Raw genomic sequence first — 25680 nt, 5'->3', positions numbered from 1 at the left:
TCTCAGCGTCCTCTACTCTACTGTTGATCCTCTGTAAATTATTCTTTATTTCAGTGAGTGTATGCCACACTTCTGACTGGTCCTTTTTTATGTTGTTGATGTTCTCACTATGTTCCTTGAAATTCTCACTAAGTTCCTCAAAGTTCTCATTAACTTCCTTGAGCATCCTTATAGCCATTGTTTTGAGCTCTGTATCTGGTAGTTTTCTTGCTTCCTTTTTGTTTTTGTTTTCTGGTGATTTCTGCTGTTCTTTCATTTGTGACATGTTCTTTGTCTCTACATTTTGGCTACTTCCCTGTTTTGTTTCCATGTATTAGGTAGAATTGCTATGACTCCTGGACTTGGTAGAGTGGCCTTGTGTAGTAGGGCCCTGTGGTTCAGCCTTCCCAGTCACTTGAGCTGGGCACTCCAGGTGTGCCCCTGTGTGATCTATGTGCACTGTAGTGTTGTAGTTGAGCCTTGATTTATGTTGGCATCACTGGGAGGGATTGACCCCCAGGCCAATTGGTTGTGAAGATCGGCTGTGACTACAGCTGAAGAGCTCCTGTGCAGCAGCGGACCCTATGGAGCAGGATTTGCTTCAAGTGAGGCTTTAGTGCTCACTGAGTCTGCACCTTGAATGTGTCACTTGTGGAGGTGGTAGAGTTATAATCTTGCATGGTTGAATTTGACAATCGGGTCGATTGGCTCTGGAGCCTCCTGGGAGGTGCAAAGTCAGCCCCTGCCAGTGCCCTGCTTGGGGCCACCCAGCACGAACTACAAAACAATCCATGATCCATTGCCCCACAGAGGGAGGCACAGGCCACTGGCCAACTATGCTGTGGCGGGTGTGCAAGGCTGGCCAGTGATCACCCTGCAGGGGGAGGCCCAGGCCAACCAAGCGATCACACCCCACGCCTGTCGCCTGCAGAGGGAGGCGACTGGTGGCAAGAGAGTGGGGGGCAGCGCCGCAAGGATGGCAAGCAGTGGCAGTGGTGGGGGCAGGGCCAGCTGTCGGTAGCTGGGGAGAGGAAAGCCCAATAGGCCCTGATCACTGGCCAGGCTTAGGGACCCTACTCGAGGGGTCCTGGATTGTAAGAGGGCACAGGTCGGGCTTAGGGACACCCCTGTGCATGAATTTTGTGCACTGGGCCTCTAGTATATAGATAAACTTGTTTAATTAGACCTGCTTTCTGATTTAGCTAAACGTTTTTTAGCCCATTGAAGCACCCCAACTTCTCTTTCAGGTAATTGTCAGCAACACAGCAGTAAACATCAATACAAAGCACATTATTATAGATCACACAGGGAGAACAAAAGGTAAAATATTTAACTGCAGCAGTGTTTGACTATATTCTGCACAGTGAGAAAACCTGAAGTCATTTTCAAGGTCCACCATTTCTTACTTCTCTTCAGTCGGGTCAAGTTTCTAAACTTTCTAAATCTCTGTTTTCCAGCTAATGAAAAGAAAATAGGATTCTACCGAGTCTCCTATCTACCTACTCCAGGACTTCTGTGAGGACCAAATGAGATGAGGCATGGGAAAACACTTCACAGACATTTGGTTAAAGTGTAAAATGTTTACACCTGGCTATAAAGCAAGTCATGTTCCTGGGCTGAAGAAACTCCAAGGAGGCTAATCACTAGGGAGAAGAAGCTGGACGTTGCTATGTGACATCATTACACGGTGTCCACAGTGACCATTTCTGGGCTGGGCTGGGCTGTGGGCATTTTGTGCCATGGGGTCTCAGCAGAGTTGGCTGCGATTTGGTGGGCTGTCGCTCTGGGTGGTGGTGAGGCCTGTGTCCCACTTGGGGGAAGCTGAGTGTTGCTTTGTGGGAGCCAGGTCCATGCTGCTGTGTCTTTGTAAATGGCCATTGCACATCACAGCAGCTCCTGTGTTGAGCATCTGCCCCCTGGTGGTCAGTGTGCATCATAGCGACTGTTTGGATGGTCGGAAGGACACTTAGCATATTAGCCTTTCATATATATATAGATTATACTTGTGCCACGTATTGTGCTGGGTACTGGGAAATAGTGATCAGCAGAATAGACAAAGGGCCTGCTTGCAGGGGCTTACAGTCTATGGAGGTATTTATAAAATAATCATCCAAATAAACACATAATTAGTAATAAATAGCAATCATAATAAGCTTCATGGAGGAAAAATGTACAAAATAGTTTTTTTTGGGGGGGCGGAGGAGTTAGGGAAGGCTTGAAAATTACAATTTGGCTGAGATGTAGTTTAAGTAGGAGTTAATGGACTGGAGGACTACAGTAGGAAGTGCATTCCTGGAGGCAGGAACAGCATGTGCAAAGGCCCTGTAGTTCAGGTGCCGAGAGCCAGTTCCAGCACATCATAATTACAAGAGTTTCATCAAAAGGTTGATGAAGCTTGGGGGCTCCATAAGGGCTGAGCCACATATGTAATCATCTGTTGAAATGGCTAAAAAGCATCTCCCACAAACCTGAATAGGATAATCATTTGCTGCCAGACAGCTCAGGGCATCTTAATCTACATGTTATCGCCTCCTGTTGGCCAAACATCTGAACAGCTGTAGGCTATTCCCCAATCTGACAATGTTTCTGTAAACCCTACCCTTTGAAGTGCATTATCTCCACCTTGCCTTAGGACAAATTGTGTTAATAAAAAGCACAGGGTCCTGAAGACAAGGAGAGTCTTTAGCTCAGGGGTGGGCAAACTTTTTGACTCGAGGGCCACAATGGGTTCTTAAACTGGACTGGAGGGCCGGAACAAAAGCATGGATGGAGTGTTTGTGTGAACTAATATAAATTCAAAGTAAAGGAGCGGAGGGGAGAGCAAGAGAACCCTCCGCTCTTTCGGCTCCGCGGGCCGGATATAACAGCCGAAAGGGCCGGATCCGGCCTGCGGGCCATAGTTTGCCCACGGATGCTTTAGCTCCTTTAGTTGAAGCTCCTCTGACCCCCAATGCCTTTCAAAACTATCTTTCGACTTTGGACTCCTTATTGAATATACGCACAGCCTTTCTTCAGATTGCTGAAACCTTCTTAATGCTGGGACAAGAACCCCAGCATTCAGGGATTGAGGAAAAGGCTAGTGAGAAAGAATAATGAGAAGTAAGAAGGGAGACAACATGCAGGCCTCTTTGCAAATGATAGAAACTCAATCCGGACTGGCTTCAGAGGATGGAGAGCTCCCATAATTGCAAAGTCTAGAGGCCTACTGATTTCAGATTCAGCTTAAACTTAACAGGGCCCATTTATATCCCTGGCTCTCTTGTTTCTTCTCAGCATCTCTCCGGGGTCCTCCTCCAGGTATTCCTGACAGCAGACACAGGAGAGTGAGCCTGTGTAGCTCATGCTTCAATGGCTCAGCGGACTATCCTTAGAGCAAATCAGCAAGTTAAGAGGGATGAGCTCCCCTGGTTGGTCAGAGTCAGTTAAATGCTAACATGTGGCGGGAAGGATGGAGCCAAGGCTGTAAAGGCAGGGAGGCCTCCTGGGTATGGGGTTAGATCAGAGTGCACAGGAAGTGAAGTTAACTCAATAAATGTCCACTGAGAGAGGATTCAGTTTTGTCAAGCGAATTGATCAGCTTGTGGGTCTTGCTCGTGGCAAAGCTGTGTTCTTATAAAGTTGTCTGGCAAAAGAAATGTCTCAAAGGATTCCATTTCATGATGTATCACTTAATTTTATAATTCAGAAATTGAGATGCTTGTATATCCCCACTGTAAAATAAGTTTGAGTGTGAGGACTGGCTGCTTCTAGCTAGCTGGGAAACCATGGATGAATTATTTTATGCCTCTGATGAAAAATTCAAAACAGAAATGGAAATGCTGTGCGGTAAAGGGGGGTAAGCTTAGTGCAGAAGTTGGTGTAGGCAACCTGGATTGACATTCTTGTCCACTTTGTCACTGGGCAGGTTATTTAACATTGGTGTCTTAACTATTAAAATGGAGATAATACCTACATCACATTCTTATTATGGTGAATAGATGGTAAGCACTTAAGAGGACCTGGCCTGACACATCGTGCTACCTATGTGTTTGCTATTATTATGTTATAAATAAAGGATAAACAGATTTAAATGATAAAGAATTCGGTCAATGGATACCAAAACACAATTAGTTTATAATAAAAGACGGGCAACAAGGCAAACAATACTAACAGCGTTTACTGTATGCCAGGAACTGCTAAAAGCTCTGCAGATGTTATCTCACTTAATCCTCACAACCCTATGAGATGGGTGGTACTATCACCTCCATTTTTCAGATGAGGAAAGGGAGGCTCATGGAAGTGTGAAGTGACTTTGCCCAAAGCCAGTAAAGACTTGACCCAGACATTTGTCTTTCCAAACATCAGACTCAGTGAACACTCAAATTCCTTGAAACCCTCTTGTCGCTTTCACAACAGCTCGGGGCCTGCCGCAGCCCCCCATTTCCCCAGCTCGCCCGCCCTCCACTCTTGAAGCCAGGCTACTCTCGGTAGGCCCCGCCCACAGGCCTCAGCCAGGTGCCTCCGCAGACTCCGCTCCGGGCCCCGCCCCCTGCGCCCGCGGCCCCGCCCACAGGCCTCGCCGTCGGCGCGGACGCCGTCCTTGCGCGTGCAGTCGCCATTTTGCTCATAGAGTCGTCGCTTGGAGACAGTCCTTTCTTCCTTCGGCAGCCGAGGCTGCGGCTAGGCCGGGGCTGGGGTCGGGGCCAGGTAGGCGGGGCGGGGGCCTGCGACGCGTGGCGGCGCGGGCTTGCGGGGCGCAGGTGCAGGGGCGGAAACTCGGGCGGGCGCCCCTGGGAGAGCCCGGCCTTCTCTAATCTCTGGCCCGTGGGCCCGGGTGCGGCGCGCGGCCGGGGGCTCCTCTCCGGGCGCCGGTGGGAGTTGATCCCTAATTATGGGACCCGCGGCTCGGCAGCTCGGAAAACCACCCTGAGACCCAGCGTTCACCAGTCCCCAGCCTGACAGAGCCCTAGTTTTAACTCGACTGGCCATGCTCCGCGGAGATTTCTTTACACACCCTCCAAACGGCATTTACATTCCGCTCAGAACTCACCCAGCGGCGGCCGAGAGAGAGGCGGTTTTAATATATTCTACTTTAAAACGTTCCTCCCCCCAATGTGTTACATCCAAGATAAAGGCTGTTCTAAAGTTTGCGCAGTTTGCGTGTTTAGCTTTTGTAAGGAATGTGATGCGGAATGGGAATTTGGAGTGTGAGGAAGTGTGATTTATAATGTTTAAAAACTTTAAATGCACATAAAAATTATTCACCCACATTATGAACCCCCCTAAATTATACTCTTGTCTTCTCCTGCCCTGGATTATACATTATTACACAGTTTTGATCAGAGGAGATGCAATTCTGCTCTTATTCTCTTAACATTTCTTTTGCATACTTCCGGACATTTATTTATTTATTGGTTAATCCTCACTTGATATTTTTTTAGAGAGTGGAAGGGAGGAAGGAGGAGGAGAGAGAGAAAATCAATGATGAGAGGATCATCATTGGCTGCCTCCTGCACACCCCCTGCTGGGGATCCAGCCTGCCTCCCCGGGGCATGTGCTCCAACTGGAATCCAACCTTGACCTCCAGGTTCATGGGTCCACACTCAACCACTGAGCCACACCACGGAGCTGCATAGTCCCAGATATTAAAAAAAAAAAAAAAAAAAAAATTGGCCCTAGCCAGTTTTCTCAGTGGTTATAGCGTTGGTCCCAGGGTCCATTCTGGTCAAGGGTACTACCTTCGTTGCAGGCTCCATCCCCCATCCCTGTTGGGGCACTTGCAGGGAGGCAACCAATCTATATGTTTCTTTCTGCCTCTCCTCACCTCCACTTTTTCTGAAAATCAGTGGAAAAAATACATCTTCCCGTAAGGATTAAAACAACAACAAAATATTGATTGTATGTTTAGTTTTACTCAATTACCATGTAATGGAACCTTTCCATATGTCCAGTGTTCCTTCTCAAAAAATCTTGCAGTGATCATTTTGAGCATATAGCTTTTTCTTTCTGTCCTTGGCATAAATTCCCAAAAGGGGAAAAACTGAATTAAAATTATGTGTTTTCTTAGGCACTTGAGATAAATTGTTTTCCAAACAAGGAATATTTATAGTAGACATTTTTCAAAATCTGGATGTTTGTCTGATTCCACTAACTGTAATGCACAGTTCGGTGGGAAATAGGTTGTGCAGCTGCTGTTACATATACAACTGTCTGTACTATCAGTCAGACTGAAGCAGGGATGTCTGCTGCTTAGAGGCCATTCAGCCTCCAGTAAGTTTGTTCCTCTCTAAGCTTCACTTCCCCCATGTTTAAAATGGGTCTACTTCTGGTACCTGCTTTATTGAGTTGTAAGAATTCAGGAAATGATGTTAGTCATAAGAAAACGGTTCTGCTGGAGAGAAGAGCAAAGTGCCTGGGATCAAAGACAGGGAAGATTATTCAACTTAGGTTTTACAGTTCTAATTTTCTTTAATGCTGATAACAAAAAAGGAAAATTTTATTTGAGATTATGTCACTAATAAAAATAATTATACTTTATGATGCCTTTTAATTTGCAAACTACTTTTATTTCCATCTGTTAATCATTGCAATTCTGAAGTCAGGCTTTATTCAACAGACATTTGTTATTTCACAACTAGAGGCCCGGTGCACGAAATTTGTGCACGGGTGCGGTCCCTAGGCCTGGCTGGTGATTGAAGTACGAGCGTCTGGCATGGAAGGGCAGGTCCCAGCTGACCTCTGGGCCCTGGGCAGCACCTGGGCCCCTGGGCCCCAGTGTGCCCCACTCTGCCTGAGTCATCAGGCCCCCGCCTGGCTCCCTCAGTGCCTGGGAGCCTGGCGTCGGCCTGCCCGCTCCCCCCTTCCTCCCCCCGCCGCCACTGCTGGTCACAGTCTGTGGGGCAGTCAGTGGGGCAATTGGGCCCTGCTTGCACCCACCTTGGCCTAGTGTTACCCACTCTCCTGCTCCACCATCCTGCCACAGTCCCGCTTTCAGGGCTCATCAGTGCTGGCAGTGCCTCCACTGCCTCCTGCTGCCAGTGCCATGTCGCCGACGCCCGCCATGTTCTGTACTGCCCCCTGGTGATCAGCGCACATCATAGTGAGCGGTCGAACTCCCAGTCAAGGGGACAATTTGCATATTAGGTTTTTATTATATAGAATCATTTGTTGAACCTCTACCATGTGACAGGTGCTGTTCTAGGGATACACGGCAGAGAATAAAATAGTAAAAAAAATCTCTGCTGTTCTGAACATTAAATTCTGGTCGGGGAAGCTGTTTTCACCAAGTGTCTATCTCTTGTCAGGAAGGGAAAGGCTGAGACCTATGAGGCCAGGTGTAACTAGTAACCGTGGAAAGCAAACTCAAGTCTTCACATTCCTACTCTTATCCGTCTTTAGATAGAAGGCATTTACACAGTGGATGCTTAGAGGGAAAGCAACACATTTCAATGTGAGCCTTCCTCATCTGAAATATGGGTGAGTGGTTTTGAAATTGTTATGTCCGAAGCAAGTAGTTTTTCAGTGTGATTTCATTCATGAGACTTAAGAGATTGTCAGATCTCATTCAAAGAGGAATATGATTTGCTTTTTGAAAGATGCTGAGATTCCCTGGAAAGTGTGTTTTCTTATGTGTTATAAATCTCATATTCTAAAGTAAATTTAGGAAAATGTAAAAGCAACTATAGTTTATTGGGGAGAAAAATAGGAGTGTTCTTTTTTTGTGTGTGTATGTGATTCTTTTTAAAAATTTTATTTTTCAATAACTGTTGACATATAATCTTGTGTTACTTTAAGGTATATACCATAGTGATTAGACACATTTATGTACCTTACGAAGTGATCACCCCATTAAGTCTGGTTCCCACTTGGCACCATACATAGTTATTCCAATATTATTGACTATATTCCCTATGCTATACTCTAATATATTTTTATTGATTTCAGAGAGGAAGAGGGAGAGAGATATAGAAACATCAATGATGAGAGAGAATCATTGATCGGCTGCCTCCTGCACGCCGCCCACTGGGGATTGAGCCCTCAACCCAGGCATGTGCCTTGACCAGAATCGAACCTGGGGACTCTTCAGTCCGCAGGCCGACGCTCTATCCACTGAGCCAAACCAGCTAGGGCTCCCTGTAACTGGCAATTTGTTTTAATAATTGGCATTTTGTACATCTTAATCCCTTTCACCTTTTTCACACCCCCCTTCCCCAAACCTCTTCCTCTCTGGCGACCAACAGTTTGTTCTCTATATCTATGAGTTTGTTTTTGTTTATTTTGTTTTTTAGATTTCACATATAAGTGAAGTCATCCAGTGTTTGTCTTTCCCTTGGACTTCTTTAATTTTTGGAGGAACCTCCATACTGTTTTCTCTAGTTGGCACCAATTTACACTCCCACCAATGGTGCACAAAGGTTCCCTTTTCTCCACATCCTTGCCAACACTTGTTGTTTATTGATTTATTTTTTTTAATTTAAATTTTTTATTGTTTAGTTTTACATAAGTCTCCTTCCGCCCCCAGCCTTACCCCCGCATTGTCCTTTCCCTGGCCACTCCAACCCTTCAACACATGCCCTCACCCCTCTACTGTCTGTGTCCATTGGTTATGCTTATATACATGCATACAAGTCCTTTGGTTGATCTCTTACAGCCCCCCCCCCCCCCCACCTTCCTTCTGGGGTTGGATGGTCTGTTTGATGCTTCTGTGTCTCTGGATCTATTTTTGTTCATCAGTTTATGTTGTTCATTATATTCCACAAATGAGTGAGATCATGTGATATTTATCTTTCTCCAACTGGCTTATTTCACTTAGCATAATGCTCTCTAGGTCCATCCATGCTGCTGCAAATGGTAAGAGTTCCTTTTTTTTTACAGCAGCGTAGTATTCCATTGTGTAGATGTACCACAGTTTTTTAATCCACTCATCTATTGGTGGGCACTTAGGCTGTTTCCAAATCTTAGCTATTGTAAATGGTGCTGCTGTGAACATAGGGGTGCATATATCCTTTCTTGGGATATATTCCTAGAAGTGGGATCACTGGGTCAAATGGGAGTTCCATTTGTAATTTTTTGAGGAAACTCAATATTGTTTTCCACAGTGACTACACCAGTCTGCATTCCCACCAGCAGTGCACAAGGGTTCCTTTTTCCTCACATCCTAGCCAGCATTTATCCTTTGTTTGAATTGTTGATGATAGCCATTCTGACAGGTGTGAGATGGTACCTCATTGTTGTTTTGATGTGCATCTCTCGGTTAGTTAATGACTTTGAGCATGTTTTCATATGTCTCTTGGCCTTCTGTATCTTCTCTTTTGAAAAGTGTCTATTTAGGTCCTCTGCCCATTTTCTGATTGGATTGTTTATCTTCCTTTTGTTAAGTTGTATGAGTTCCCTGTAAATGTTGGAGATTAAACCCTTATTGGAGATAACATTGGCAAATATGTTCTCCCATACAGTGGGCTTTCTTGTTGTTTTGTTGATGGTTTCTTTTGCTGTGTTGAAGCTTTTTATTTTGATGTAGTCCCATTTGTTTATTTTCTTCTTAGTTTCCATTTTTTTAGGAGCTATATCGGTAAAGATAATTGCTATGATATATGTCTGATATTTTGCTGCCTATGCATTCTTCTAAGATTTTTATGGTTTCCTATCTTATGTTTAAGTCCTTTATCCATTTTGAGTTTATTTCTGCGTATGGTGTTAAGTTTGTGGTCTAGTTTCATTTTTTTGCATGTATCTGTCCAATTTTCCCAACACCATTTATTGAAGAGACTGTCTTGACTCCATTGTATGCTCTTGCCTCCTTTGTCAAATATTAATTGAGCATAATGGCTTGGGTCAATTTCTGGGTTCTCTGTTCTGTTTCATTGGCCTATATGTCTGTTCTTGTGCCAGTACCAGGCAGCTTTGAGAACGGTGGTTTTGTAATATAGCTCGATATCTGGTATTGTGATCCCTCCAACATTGTTCTTCTTTCTCAGGATTGCTGTGGCTATTTGGGGTCTTTTTGTTTGTTTTTAAATATATTTTTATTGATTTCAGAGAAAGAAAGGGAGAGAGAGAGAGATTGAAGCATCAATGATGAGAGAGAATCATTGATTGGCTGTCTCCTGCATATCCCCTACTGGGGATCGAGCCTGCAACCCGGGCATGTGCCCTAGACCAGAATCAAACCTGGGACCCTTCAGTCTGCAGGCCAATGCTCTATTCATTGAGCCAAACTGGCTTGGGGCCGTTTTTTTTTTTTTTCTTTCTCATTCCATATGAATTTTTGGAGAGTTTGTTCTAGGTCTGTGAAATATGCCCTTGGTATCTTAATGGAGATTGCATTGAATCTATAGATTGCTTTGGATAGTATGGACATTTTAATTATGTTGATTCTACCAATCCATGAACACGGTATATTCTTCCACTTGTTAATGTCTTCCTCTATCTTTTTCAACGTCATATTGTTTTCTAGTACAGGTCTTTTACCTCCTTAGTTAAGTTTATTCCTTGGTATCTTAATTTTTTTGGTGCAATGGTAAATGGGATTTTTTTTTTTTTTTAGTTGCTCTTTCTGTGAGTTCATTATTGGTGTATAAAAAAGCCATAGATATCTGGGTGTTAATTCTGTATACTGCTACATTGCCGAATTCATTTATTAAATCTAGTAGTTTTTTGATAAAGTCTTTAGGGTTTTCTATGTACACTATCATGTCATCTGCGAATAATGACAGTTTTACTTCTTTTCCAATTTGGATGCCTCCTCTTGTCTGATTGTTATGGCTAGCACTTCCAGTAGTGTGTCGAACAGGAGTGGTGAAAGTGGGCAACACTGTCTTGTTCCTGTTCTTAGGGGAAATGGTTTTAGTTTTTGCCCATTGAGTATGATGTTGGCTATAGGTTTGTCATATATGGCCTTTATCATGTTGAGATATGCTCCCTCTATCCCACTTTGCTGAGAGTTTTTATCAAAAATGGGTGTTGGATTTTGTCGAATGCTTTTTCCTGCGTCTATTGATATGATCATGTGATTTTTGTCTTTCAATTTGTTTATGTGATGTATCACATTTATTGATTTGCAAATATTGTACAAGCCTTGCATCCCTGGAATAAATCACACTTGATCATGGTATATGATCTTTTTAATATATTGCTGGATGCAATTTGCTAATATTTTGTTGAGGATTTTAGCATCTATGTTCATCAGGAACATTGGCTTTTGTAATTCTCTTTCTTTGTGGTGTCTTTATTTGGTTTTGGAATTAGGATAATGCTGGCCTCAGAAAAAGAGTTTGGAAGTGTTCCTTCCTCTTGGATTTTCTGAAATAGTTTGAGGAATATAGGTGTTAGCTCTTCTTTGAATGTTTGGTATAAAACCCTTGTGAAGCTGTCCAGAGCTGGGCTTTTGTTTGGTGGGAGGTTTTTTTTTATTACTGCTTCTATTTCATTGGTTGTTGTTGGCCTATTCAGGTTTTTCTGATTTTTCCTGATTCAGTTTTGGGAGATTACACTTTTCTAGAAATTTGTGTATTCATCCACATTGTCCAGCTTGTTGGCATGTAGTTGTTCATAGTATTTTCTTAAAATCCTTTGTATTTCTGTGGTGTCAGTGGTTACTTCTCCACTTTCTTTTCAGATTTTATTTGGGTCCTCGCTCTTTGTTTCTTGATGAGTCTGGCTAATGGTTTATCAATTTTGTTTATCCTTTCAAAGAACCAGGTCTTGGTTTCATTGATTTTTTTTGAATTGTTTTTTTAGTCTCTATGTTATTTATTTCTGTTCTAATCTTTATTATTGTCTTTCTTCTATGTAGTCTTGGCTTTTCTTGTTTTTCTCTTTCAACTTCTTGAAGTTGTAGGGTTAAATAGTGTATTATTGATTTTTCTTGTTTTCTGAGGTAGGCCTGTAGTGCTATGAACTTCCCTCTCAGGACTGCTTTTGTTGTGTCCCAGAGATTTTGGGTGGTTGTGTGTTCATTTTCATTTTTTCCCCAGAAGTTTTTGATTTCTTTCTTGATCTCATTGGTAACCTATTCATCCACCTATATAATAAAAGGGTAATATGCAAGTAGACCGAATGGTGGAACGACCGCTCACTATGATGCACACTGACCACCAGGGGCAGATGCTCAACGCAGGAGCTGCCCCATGGTAGTCAGTGTTCTCCCACAGGGGGAACGCCACTCAGCCAGAAGCCAGGCTCACAGCTGGCAAGCGCAGCGGCGTTGGCAGGAGACTCTCCCACCTCCATGGCAGCGCTAAGGAGCGGGCCTAAGCCAGCAATTGGACACCCCCCAAGGGCTCCTGGACTGCGAGAGGGTGCAGGTTGGGCTGAAGGACCCCTCCCCCTGAGTGCATGAATTTCGTGCACTGGGCCTCTAGTTGTTTAATAACATGCTATTTAGCCTCCATGTGTTTGAATGTTTTTGGGTGTTTTTACTGTAGTTGATTTCTAATTTAATTTCACTGTGATTTAAGAAGATGCTTGATATGATTTCCATCTTCTTGAACTTGTAGAGACTTATTTTGTGTCCTAACATGTGTTCTGTCTTTGTGAATGATTCATTTGCCCTTGAGAAGAATGTATATTCTGCTGCCTTGGAGTGACATGTTCTATAAATGTCAATTAAATCCATCTTATCCAGTGTGTCCTTAGAGTCTCTGTGTCCTTGTTAATTTTTTGTCTGGAAGATCTATCCAGTGAAGTCAGAGGGGTGTTAGAATTCCCTACTATGACTGTATTGTCGCTCTCTCCGTTAAAGTCCTCTAGAAGTATATGTGTGTGTGTGTGTGTGTGTGTGTGTGTGTGTGTATATATATATATATATTTAGGTTCTCCTATATTGGGTGAACATATGTTTACCAGTGTTATATCCTCTTGTTGGATCGATCCCTTTAGTATTATGCAGTGACCTTTGTTGTCTCTTGTGATGGCCTTCATTTTGAAGTCTATTTGTTCAGATATTAATATTGCTGACCTTGGGGCTGCTTAAGCAAGTGCTGGAAGGCACGTCAAGTTTAGTTGCTGCTTGTTTGGGGTTTGTGGGTCTTTTCAAGGATTTTGGGAAAGTCTGCAGCGGGAGCTGAGGCAGGCCACCAGAGGTGGGGGAAAGGTGTTAGCCTGGTTAGTTGACAGCCTGCACCTGCTGGCTCTGTTGTGGGAGAATTACAGAAAGGAACAATGGTGCCTGCCAGCACTTCCATCTCAGTTGAGAGCTGCCCCTCCAGCCCCTGCCTTGAAGTTGGTCAATTTAGTTGCTCCCCATGTCCCTGGAACTTATCAAGCTGCTGCCCTTGCACTGAAGCTTAGAGTGGGTTTGTACATGAGTCTGGGTGCACTCCCTTTAAGAAAAGTACTTTGCCCTAGCCAGTTTGGCTCAATGGTTAGAGCAGCCTTGGGCAAACTATGGCCCGTGGGCCGGATCTGGCTGTTCTATCCGGTTCTCTTGCTCTCCCCTCCGCTCCTTTACTTTGAATTTATATTAGTTCACACAAACACTCCATCCATGCTTTTGTTCCGGCCCTCCGGTCCAGTTTAAGAACCCATTGTGGCCCTCGAGTCAAAAAGTTTGCCCACCCCTGGGTTAGAGTGTCAGCCCATAGACTGAAAGGTTACGGGTTTGATTCTAGTCAAGGGCACATACCTCAGTTGCAGGCTCTATCCCCAGCCTGGCCCTGGTCAGGGTGCTTATGGGAGGCAAACATTCGGTGTGTCTTTCTCATATAGATGTTTTTCTCTTTGTCTCTCCCCCTCTCTTCAACTCTCTCTAAAAATCAATGGAAAAATATATACAAGTGAGGATTAACAACAACAAAAAATGTGCCTTGGTCTCTAGCAGCCCTTTGTCTTTCTCAGATGCAATCCCCACTAGTTTTCACAGCCAGAAGTTAAGGCAACTCCTCTGCCCAGCACTGATGCCCAGTTTGGGGAGCCCAGTGTGGGTCTAGGGCCCTTGTTCCTAAGGGGAGCACCTTCACAGCCAACATAGCCCTCTGAATTACTGTTTTTAAATATATTTTTTATTGATTTCAGAGAGGAAGAGAAAGGGAGAGACAGAAACATCAATGATGAGAGTCATTGATCGGCTGCCTCCTGCATGACCCCTCTTGGGGATCAAGCTTGCAACCCTGGCATGTGCCCTGACTGGGAATCCAGCCATGACCTCTTGGTTCATAGGTCGACTCTCATCCTGTAAGCCACACCAGCTGGGCAGTCCTCTGAATTCTTAATGGACACATTGTGGGTTTGGGACTTGCCCATTCTGTATCTGCTTTCCCGCCCCCGCCTTTCCACTATCTCAGCGTGGCTTCTGTATATCCTTAGTTACAGGCATTCTGTTTAGTTAATCTCCAGGTGGTGCTCAGCAATGGTTCTATAATCCAGTTGTAATTCTGATGTGATTGTGGGAGGAGGCAAGCACAGAGTTTTCTATGTTGCCATCTTAACGGGGAGTCTGGGAGTGTTTTCTTCACTCTCCATTTCATATTAGAGCTCATTTGCCAATTTAATGAACCTTTTGCTAGCCTCATCCTGGTGATTGTCATGTTTCTAAGGAAAATTTTAAAAACTCCCTTCTTTTGAAGCTTGGTACAGAGCAGTACTTGAATTTCTAGCTTTAGCTTTTATGTTTGAACAGATGAAGTGAATAGTCACTGAAAATGACTATTGGTCACCATTTCCAGTTGGACTCCCTGCTTGTGCCCTTTTGAGGGTGGATTAGGTTGGGTTTTGATAATGGAAACTTCGTATCTGAAGACTGCAATCTCAGAGACCACAGTCAGAGTGAAAAAGGGCATTTAAACCATAACAGATAAGGCAAGGCTCAGGTAAGGAAATATTTTGGAGAAGAGAATACCCAGAGAAGAGAGCCATCCTGAGATATGGTGTGGACTGTCCTGTGGCAAAGAAATTTGATGCTTCCTGTAAATTTTCAAGGACAAGGACCAGTGCAGGGAAGCTGCAGAGAGGGGAATCTTGGTGTGTTGTAAGGAAGAATTGGGAATGGATGGGCTGCTCAGGATGTGGACATCGGTTCTAGGGGCTGTTCAAGCATCTGTTTGTGGTTCTTTGGCAGGAGTCCTGTAATTGGGCTGAACTACTTCTAAGATCTCTTCCTACTCCTCACATATTTTTGTTCTAAGTGTTCCAAGTCCTCTTAAAAATGCTGTTATACTTTAAGAAGCTTCATATTTGAAGGTTGGGGGGATGTAAAAAGATGGCCACTTCATGCCTATTACTGTACTTGTTTTGTAGGTAACCAAAATATTGTAAGTTGATTTATAGGTAGCTTCCATTTACCAAGCATATCATATGTGCGGGGCACTGTGTAAGTGCTGTATAGGAATTAGTTTTACAGTTATCCAGAAAGGTCCGTATTCACAGTTGTATGGATGAAGGCACTGACGCTAAGAAAGGCTAAGTAACTTATGCAAAGCACAGTGAGTTAAGGGGAAGAAGTAGCTAAGATGCAAACATACATTTGACCCCAAAGCCTGTATTTACACCTACGGGAGAATGAGTTTTGTTTTTGTTTCCTTTTCCAGACATGTACCCTCTGTTCCTAAATACAGACCAGGCATAATTGGTTGAGAGGTGGTGTTAGAACATACCCAAGATCTCTTCCAACTCTTGACTGTTGGTCATTAAATATTTCTTTCCTTTATAACAGCCACTCTGCCCTACACTATGCCATAAAGCAAGGGTAAGCAAACTTTTTCTGTAGAGGGCCAGATAATAAATATTTTAGCCTATATTCAGTGCTACCATTGTATCCATAGACAATTTGTAAACAACAAGTGTTGCTGTATTCTGTTATAGTTTTTTTACAGAAGTAATTTTTGGAGGGACCTGATTTGGCCTGCGGTTTGCTGATCCTGCTTCATAGCTATTTTCTTCCCTTTTTTGTTAAAGAATATATTTTTACTAGAGGCCCGGTGCACGAAATTCGTGCACGGGGGAGTGTGTGCCCCTCAGCCCAGCCTGCACCCTCTCCAATCTGGGACCCCTTGAGGGATGTCTGACTGCCCGTTTAGGCCCGATCCCACTGGGCCTCTCACAATCCAGGACTGCTGGCTCCCAACCACTCGCTTGCCTGCCTGCCTGCCTGCCTGATTGCCCCTACTGGCTTCTGCCTTCCAGCCTGATCACCCCCTAACCACTACCCTGCCGGCCTGATTGACGCCTAATTGCTCCCCGGCCGGATTTCCCCTAACTGCCTTCCCTTGCCAGCCTGGTCGCCCCTAACTGCCCTCCCCTGCAGGCCTGGTTGCCCCTAACTGCCTTCCCCTGCCAGCCTGGTCATCCCTAACTGCCCTCCCCTGCCAGCCTGGTTGCCCCAACTGCCCTCCCCTGCAGGCCTGGTCCCCCCAACTGCCCTCCCCTGCAGGCCTGGTCCCCCCCACAACTGCCCTCCCATGCAGGCCTGGTTGCCCCCAACTGCCCTCCCCTGCAGGCCTGGTTGCCCCCAACTGCCCTCCCCTGCAGGCCTGGTCCCCCCCCACAACTGCCCTCCCATGCAGGCCTGGTCCCTTCCAACTGCCCTCACCTGCAGGCCTTGTTCCCCCCAATTTCCCTCCCCTGCGGGCCTGGTCCCCCTCAACTGCCTACCCCTGCCAGCCTGGTCACCCTAACTGCCTCCCCTGCAGGCCTGATTGCCCCCAACTGCCCTCCCTTGCCAGCCTGGTCCCTCCCAACTGCCCTCCCCTGCTGGCCCAGTAACCCCCAACTGCCCTCCCCTGCAGGCCTAGGTCTCCCCCCAACTGTCCTCCCCTGCAGGCCTAGGTCTCCCCCCAACTGTCCTCCCCTGCAGGCCTAGGTCCCCCCCAACTGCCCTCCTCTGCTGGCCCAGTCGCCCCTAACTGCCCTCCCCTGCAGGCCTGATTGCCCCAAACTGCCCTCCCCTGCAGGCCTGATTGCCCCAAACTGCCCTCTCCTGAAGGCCTTGTCCCTCCCAACTGCCCTCCCCTGCCGGCCATCTTGTGTCCACCTGGGGCGGCCATCTTTGACCACATGAGGGCAGCCACCTTGTGTGTTGGAGTGATGGTCAATTTGCATATTACCTCTTTATTATATAGGATTGATTTCAGAGAGGAAGGGAGAGGAAGAGAGAGATAGAAACATCAGTGATGAGAGAGAATCATTAATTGGCTAACACCCCCTACTTGGGATGGAGCTCACAACCTGCCCCGACCAGGAATCAAATTGTGACTTCCTGGTTCATAGGTCAAGCTATGCCTGCCTGGCTGAATGACAAACTTCTTAATGGCCTTGCCCTTGGGCACGCATCAGGTGCAGTTTGTGCAATGAGTAGGCTGCACGTGTCTATGGCCGTTTTGGGCATAACCATTGTTCCTTCTTTTCTTGGTCATCTTACAAGCAAGAACCCAAGAGCCCAAAGCTGTTTTTCATGGCAGACACCTGTGGTCCACCTTGGTCTCTTTAGGGCTTTGGTTTCTTTTTGTAATCTGTAGGCTTTAGGTGAATTCATTGCAATGCCCCATATTTCCCATTGTGGAGTTCCTTAAGAGGGCCGTGTGTGTGGAAATAGCCTTGTGGGGGGGACCATAATTTGCACTATCCCGTTACTCTGTGGTTTCCTTCTTGCAGCTACTGAAAAGGCATGCACATCGGTACAAGGAGGCCTGTTCAGGATGGTAACCTGTAAAATTTGGCATATCTGCACCATAGAATCTACTAGCAGCAGTTAAAAGACTATTTTATAACCTGGATTGTCAAATTATAGGTAGATTTGTACAATACCTTTTTATGTTAGAAATGTATTTTTATACATATATTTTATGGGGGTCACGTTTGTGACTGTGTGAAAAAGGCCTGATGATGTCCATACCACACTAATAAGAACTGGGGAGGTGCGTGGGAAGGAACCTGGGATTGGGGCAGGTGACTGTAGCCTTCACTGTCATATTTCTGTTTTTATTTATATTTTTAATCCTCACCAGAGGATATTTTTTCCATTGATTTCTAAAGAGAGTGGGAGGAAGGAGGGGGAGAGAGAGAGGGAAACTTCGACATCAGAGAGATACATCGATTGGTGGCCTCCCGTACCGCCCCTACCAGGGTTGGGCCACCGAGGTACATGCCCTTGACTAGAATCAAACCCTCCACTCTTTGGTCCGCAGGCCAATGCTCTAACCACTGAGCGAACAGGCTAGGACTATTTCTGTGTGTGTGTTTTTAATAAGGAGAATGTGTTTGTATATTACTTATGTATTTAAAGTTTAAGCATAAGATCTGTGCGGCTTCAGCCCTTTCTTAATCTCCACCAGCCTTCCCAGAGCCATCCCAAGTAAACAAACAACTGCAGACTGCAGTGGGCATGCTGAGAAGGTGCCCCCACCCCTCATGGCCTACTAGAGTGTTGCTGTTGCATGTACTCAGCCCAGAGAGTGAAGGTAGAAGGGAACTCTAATGGCAATGAGTTAGAACCTCAGCTCCATGACTTTCTGTTTGGGCATGTTGCCTGTCATTTGCAAGGTCATTTCACTTCCCTGCAAAGTTGTTATATGGTCAATCTTGTGTTCTGCTTCAGGAAAATGCAGATAACAGGGTCAGTTTTAGACCTGATATAGGCATCCGAGAGCAGCTGCAAGGCCAGGGGGAGGTTTTAGGGTAAGCAGATAATACAGGAAAAGCTGGGCATAGATGGGTCACTTATTTATTGTTTAAGGATCAATCAGTCCATGTCCTTGCTAATGGCTCTGCCATTTTTCTATGTGTTAATCCAGGAGGAATTTTGTTGTCAGAGAATAAAAGGAGGTTGTCCATAATTGACTTTAAGCAGCAAACAGTAAAACACTGAGCTCTTCAGCTCCGCCTTTCTTGTAAGTTTATCATTTATTCCCAGTGGTCATGAAAACTAATTCAACCATGTGATAACATATTTCCATAAATCTAGAACCCTAAAATCTAAATGGACTTTTTATTTGTCCATAAATATTTAACATAAAAGACTCCATTATGATGAAAACTAATTTTCTTCAGCTGAAGTCATTTTGCTATTAAGAAAATCCATTCAGGTGTGTTTAATATATGGCAGTTCTTGATATATTTTATATCCTTCTAGGCTCTGAGAATTGGAAAACCAAGAAGGTTTTGATGTTTTGTGTGGCGCCAGCTGAATTAGAAACCAAGATGAACATAACCAAAGGAGGTCTGGTGCTGTTTTCAGCAAATTCTAATTCATCGTGTATGGAGCTTTCAAAGAAAATTGCTGAGTGAGTTATAATCATATCATTAAAATTTGTATTATTTGATGTTTTCATTTGATTATCAGATTAGCACTGATTGTTAAACTTGAAAGCAGGTAATCTGCATATCATTTGTATATATTAGGGCATTTTGTAAACTATCATAACACCCTGTACATTCATTCAGCAGACATTGATTGAGTGCCTTGTGGGCGCCAGGGATAGTTAGGGCTTCATACGTATAGAATATTTGAGTATAAAGAACAGTGAAGTAGATACTGTATAGAAATAGTTTATAGATTGTAGTTCAACATAATTTTAGTTATTTTAGGTATTGATTTAGATATTGGGGATTAACAATGAACAGCCAGTCAAAATCCTTCCTTACATTTAGTAGGGGTCCAGACAAGAAGTAAGTCAGCAAAACAAACATGATAATTTTAGGTGTTGATAAATGCTATGAAAAACAAAACAAAACAACTGCAGTGAAAGGAGTGATGGGACAGGCTGTTCTGCTTTTGCTTGGGTGATCAGGTGCCTTTTAAACGGAGGGGATGATATGTGAATTGAGAACCTGAATGAGTCACTGGGTAAAGGTCTGGGGCAGAGCCCAGCAGGCAGAGGAGCAGCAGATTCAGAGCCCAGGGGTGAGCAGCAGGAGTTGGTGTATCTCAGGAGTTTGGGGAGTGTAGAGAGCACAAGGAAATGGTCAGTGAGGCAGGCAGAGAAGGACAACGTTGACCTGGGTAGGCATGGGGTGGAGGGTGAGGGGTTAGGTAATGGAGTGACAGTATAGTTTAATATTAACTTTAAATTTTATAAGGAGAATACCTCTATTTTATTTTTATTAATTTATGAATCATCCTTAGATAGTAAAGATGTTGAGTCTATTCTATTACCTGTTCAGCTTTTCCTCCCTTTCTCTTCTCTAGGCGGCTGGGGGTGGAAATGGGCAAAGTGCAGGTTTACCAGGAACCTAACCGAGGTGAGCTATCCTTGACATGTGTAACATTGATCTTTTTACAGAATATGACATACTGCCTCAGTCCTTCATCCTCCACTAGTGTAACCATTAGACTTAGTGTCCAGTTAGTTCCATGAGCAGGAAGTCATGTAGGCAAGGTGGGCGAGAGTGGTGTTTTAGCTCCTACGAACACCAACTAGATGGAGAACCCTGGAGCAAGTCACATCTTAGGGCCTGAATGCCACTTCTTAGATCTCACTTAATAACAACTACATAGATGTGTGAACTGACTGGTCAAGTGAATGGAAACATTATTTCAGTTGTTGGTTGAAGTTATGTCACCTTAGGCAGGATGAGTAAATCCTGTGTGGCCACATACTAATTGGTTGTTATTTCTTTACCTCCACGTAAGCTGTCATGAAATCTTGTTAAGAAATGCTTTTTGCTGCCCTGGCCATTGTGGCTCAGTGTTTAGAGCATCGGCCCGCACACCAATGGGTCAAGGATTCAATTCCCTGGTCAAGGGCATGTACCTGTGTTGCAGGTTCAGTCCCCAACCTGGTGAGGATGCGTGCAGGAGGCAACCAATCAATGTGTCTCTCTCATATTGATGTTTGCCTCTCTCTCTCTCTCTCTCTCTCTCTCTCTCCCCCACTCTCCCCCCTGCCCTCTCTCTGTCTCTCTCCCTCCCTTCCACTTGCTCTAAAAATCAGTGGGAAAATGTCCTCGGGTGAGGATTAATAACAACAACAAAAAGAAATGCTTTTTGCTAATTGATTTATGCTATTGCATAAGCATTTCAAGTTGTAAAAAGCATCTGTTTTCTGTATTCTAGCAGGGGCTATGGGCAGCTTGCATGGACTTGAGATTCAGACAGCTTATCCTTGGCAAGTTATATAACCTTTCTAAACTGCAAGTGATTGGTAGTGTTTTAGGATTAAATGGGATATTTTTGTGTGCCTAACACAGCTCTTTGTATATAGCAGGTACTCAGTAAATATTAGTTCCCTCTCCTTTTCCACTGTAGTATTTTGTCAAGTACTTACATATTATGGAACTTAAAACAGACTTTGATGAAAAGGCACACATTTTCTCTTCCCCGTTTATTTCTCCATTACTGCCGCCTCTTTCTGCTCTCCCAAGTTGCCTCATGTGGCTTCAGTAGGTAAAAAGTGTAATTGAAAATATGCAGGGAAAATTGTAGAAGATAATGCTGCTAAAGGGAAGAATGTCCTTTGTCTAGTTTGGAAGGGAGGGTCCAGGTGAGAGCTAGTGGTGGAAGGCTCAGGAGGAGGTTGGCCCACCCTCCAGATTCATGAAAGAGGGGAGAGAGAATACTTGGTATCTGTTGGGAAGGAAGGTGGGAATAGCATTTATGGACTCCTTCCTATTGCTATGTTTTGAAGAACTGAGTTCAGGGATGATGTTAGGTAGGAGGGCTCAGAAGTAGCAGGGGCAATATTTGGTTCCAGGTTTCTCTGGCTCTAAAGATCATTTTTTTCCTATGGTACCACGCTTCCTTTTTAAATGTATTCTGTTTTTTTCCCAACATTTTAAATGAAAATATTCAAACATATAAAAAAGTTGAAAGAGTAGATTCTACCACCTAGATTCACAATTCGCAGTTTGCTATGTGAATATGAATGTGTATAAGTAAGTTGCAGACATCAAGACATTTAACCTCTGAACTTGGGCATGCATCTCCGAAGAGCAAGGACTTTATCTCTGGTCATCTAAAGTCTAGTCTATTTTCAAGATTCACTACTTGACCTAAAGAGCTTTTATAGCTGTGTTGTGTTTTGTTTTTCAGACTAGGATTCATGGTTCGAGCACTGTGTTTTTAATATCTCTTTAGTTTCTTCTAGTCTACATCAATTCCTTACCTTTTCTTTTTTCTTCCCATGACAATGACTTTTGGAAAAGGCTGTTTTGTTCCATTCTGGGTTTGTCTAATTGTTTCCTTCTGGCTGATCACAAATTTTTTGAAAGTAGAGTATTGGACCTTATTTATTGTTATTATTATAACATTTTGTTCCTAATAAGTTCTTCCTTGTTGTGGCTAAGTGAATGAGTGTATAATCCTATATAATAAAAGGCTAATATGCAAATCGACCTAACAGCAGAACGATTGGTCACTATGACATGCACTAACCACCAGGTGACAGACACTCAATGCAGGAGCTGCCCCCTGGTGGTCAGTGCACTCCCACAGGGGGAGCGCCACTCAGCCAGAAGCTGGGCTCATGGCTGGCGAGTGCAGTGGTGGTGGCGGGAGCATCTCCTGCCTCCACAGCAGCCCTAAGGATGTCCGACTGACAGCTTAGGCCTGCTCCTAAGCCGTCAGTGGGACATCCCCCGAGGGCTCCTGGACTGCGAGAGGGCACAGGCTGAGCTGAGGACCCTTCCCCCCGAGTGTATGAATTTCGTGCACTGGGCCTCTAGTTTCCTATAAAGATACTGTGCTCAGAGTGGTACAGCGCTTCCAGTGATACAAGAAGTGAGAGGGTAGGTTTACCGGTTTCAAGTCAGAAATGCAATTATGTTTAAAAAGTGTAGCTAATGGCAGTATGCTTATTTTGGTTTTGTAGCATTTAAAACTAATCTCTTTTATAACAGTTTCAGTTTCCATATTTTGTAACATTGGAAAATGTTGAAATTTTTTGTGTATTTTCAAAAACCTAAATTATATACCTTCTTCACCCTTCCCCTCTTTTTTTCCTTTTCTTTCCAGAAACAAGAGTACAAATTCAAGAGTCCGTGAGGGGAAAAGATGTTTTTATCATTCAAACTGTTTCAAAGTAGGTACTAACCCAACAGAAGCATTGTTGCTTTCTGGGTTTCTGTTTGGGTGTGAATGTTCATAATACAGTCAGTTGGACAGGAAAAATTAAGATAATTTTAAAATTGGTATTTTACTCTGCTATTTTTCTGACTTAACTACTGCCTTTATGTGTAACCAAGTATAGTAGTCCCACAGTTATCCAGGGGGTATGTTCCAAGACCCCAGTGGATGCCTAAAACTGAGTTGTATACTAGTATATACTCTGTTCTTCCTATGCATACGTACATATCTGTGATAAAGTTTAGTTCATAAATTAGGTACAGTAAGATATTAACAACAATAATAAAATAGAGCAATTATAATCATACTATAATAAAAGTTACCGTAATGTGATACATCTCTCTGTCTCTCTGTCTCTGGTAACTGATTTGATAACCAAGACAGCTTACTGAGTGACTAACGGGCTGATGTCATATGCAGCATATGGGATAATTAATGTCCCAGGTGGGATGGAGCAGGACAGCTACGCAAAATGGCACACAATTTAAAACTCATCAATTGTTTATTCCTGGAATTTTCCATTTAGTATTTTCCTACTATGGTTGACCAAGGATAACAAACCACAGAAAGAGACACTGAGGATGGGGGCGGTGGGGCTACTGCACTGGAGTAGAGCAGGAGTGAGGACTGTCCGGCCCTCGGGCCATATAAGGCCTGTAAAATCATTTGGTCTGGCCCTGCCAAGGCAACTGCAGGTGGGACTCAAAATTCAATAAATCTAGGAGCTTTGTTCATAGCAACATACATTTATATTAAGCAAATGATGTTATAAATATCCAAAAGGGAGAAACCAAGATGGTGGCATAGGTAAACACCTGAACTTGCTGCCTTGCACAACCACTTCAAAACTACAACTAAAAGATAAAACGGACATCATCCAGAACCACAGGAAGGCTGGCTGAGTGGAAATTCTACAACTAGAAGGAAAGAGAAAAGCACTCTGAGACTCACAGGAGCTGCGGAAGTAAAGTGCAGAGATATGGGGCACGCGCGTGGAAAGGGCTGAAAACGGAGTACGTGGTTGTCTTTTTCAATTGGGAGGGAGATACAAGCTCCTGACTGCTCTGAACTCCAGTTCCGGGCGAGACTCTGGGGACCCAGACTCATACGGGGAGAAACTGGACTGTCTGACATCAGGCCGGAACACGAGGGCGGCTTTTTCTCAGAGGTAACCGCGGGACACTGAGACCTGGGGGCCTCTTAGGGCAGGGCTGAAGGTTAGCCATTGCTGTTTGCTTCGCCCAGTTGATTCCCTGAGACCCCGCTCCACCCAGTTTACAACCCCACCCCAGCTGTGCACAGAGGCTTTTGCATATGAATGGCCTGGCCCTTTGCAATCTAAACTTACCTATTAAACTGCAGCTGGGTCAGAGAGCCCCAGAACCTCCAAAAGAAGGCCCAAGGCTCCACAGCAGCCTGCATTGCTTCACAGCTGGGCCTCATCTGGGCACCTCTAAACCCCAAACAAAGAAGAGGAATCTGCAGATCTCTCCGTAGCTCCTGCTGGGTGGCCTTGGCCAGAGCTAAATTTGCACCTCCTTGGAGATCCAAGAACCAGTGTACCCAGTGGTCAGAGTGGGACCATCCAAATTACAACTCCTCAGATCCATAAGGGACACACACAGGGGGCAGACACAGCACCAAAGCCCCACTGAAGCAAGTCCTGCCCCATAAGGGTATCTCCAGCACAGAAGTTCTCCCATCATAGACACAACTGATCCTCATAGCCAGTTGGCCTGGAGGTCAATTCCTCCTAGTGATACCAACAACAATCAAGGCTTAATTACAACAAGACTGTGCACACAGCCCACAAAGGGGTGCACTAAGAGTGTCCACCTCAGGTAATTGGGGAGGCTGAGCCACTGGGCCCTAAAGGACACCTAGCACACAAAGCCACTCTATTGACACAGGGAAGCAGTCAAAATGCAGAGACAAAGAAACAGGTCACAAATGAAAGAAGTGGAGGAAAGCAAACTACTGGATATAGAGTTCAAAACCACGGTTATAAGGTTACTCAAGAATCTTCTAGAAACCTCCAAGAAATTTAGTGAGTCCCTCGATGATATGAAAAAGGACCAACTAGAAATTAAGCATACACTGACTGAAATAAAGAATATTATACAGAGATCCAACAGCAGACTAGAGGATCCCAAGAATCAAGTCAAAGATATGAAATACAAAGAAGCAAAAAACACCCAACCGGAAAAGCAAAAAGAAAAAAGAATCCAAAAATATGAAGATAGCGTAAGAAGCCTCTGGGACAACTTCAAGCGTAACAACATCCAAGTTATGGGGGTGCCAGAAGAAGGGAGAGTGCAAGATATTGGAAACCTATTTGAAGAAATAATGACAGAAAACTTTCCCTACCTGGTGAAATAGACTTACAACTCCAGGAATTGCAGAGAACCCCAAACAAAAGGAATCCAAAGAGGACCACACCAAGACACATCATAATTAAAATGCCAAGAGCAAAAGACCGAGAGAATATTAAAAGCAGCAAGAGAAAAGCAGTTAGTTACCTACAAGGGAGCACCCATACGATTGTCAGCTGATTTGTTAACAGAAACTATGCAGGCCAGAAGGGAGTGGCAAGAAATACTCAAAGTGATGAATAGCAAGAACCTACAATCAAGATTACTCTACCCAGCAAATCTATCATTCAGAATTGAAGGTCAGATAAAGAGCTTCACAAATAAGAAAAAGCTAAAGGAGTTCTTCACAGCCAAACC

The 25680-nt window shown here is 44.2% G+C and overlaps 1 protein-coding gene across 7 annotated transcripts in view; it reads left to right on the top strand.

Moving 5' to 3' along the window:
- The first annotated feature begins 4517 nt into the window (after positions 1–4517).
- Positions 4518–25680, top strand: part of PRPSAP2 (phosphoribosyl pyrophosphate synthetase associated protein 2) — a 71642-nt gene continuing 50479 nt past the window's right edge. For 2 of the 7 annotated variants that reach the window (XM_080677283.1, XM_080677286.1), the window contains exons 1-4: positions 4546–4665; positions 19022–19172; positions 20078–20130; positions 22841–22907. In XM_080677283.1, coding sequence (XP_080533409.1) covers positions 19054–19172; positions 20078–20130; positions 22841–22907 — 239 coding nt within the window. In that variant the 5' untranslated portion in view covers positions 4546–4665; positions 19022–19053. Of the gene's footprint in view, positions 4666–17544; positions 17681–18683; positions 18780–19021; positions 19173–20077; positions 20131–22840; positions 22908–25680 lie in introns of all 7 variants that reach the window. The other 5 variants (XM_080677281.1, XM_080677280.1, XM_080677282.1 and 2 more) reach the window with 5 other exon arrangements.

This window comes from Plecotus auritus (genome assembly GCF_963455305.1).
Source record: "Plecotus auritus genome assembly, chromosome: 7".
NCBI classification, from domain to species: Eukaryota; Metazoa; Chordata; class Mammalia; order Chiroptera; family Vespertilionidae; genus Plecotus; species Plecotus auritus.
Note: the sequence above shows the minus strand (reverse complement) of the source record. Positions and strands in the feature narration are given on the sequence as shown.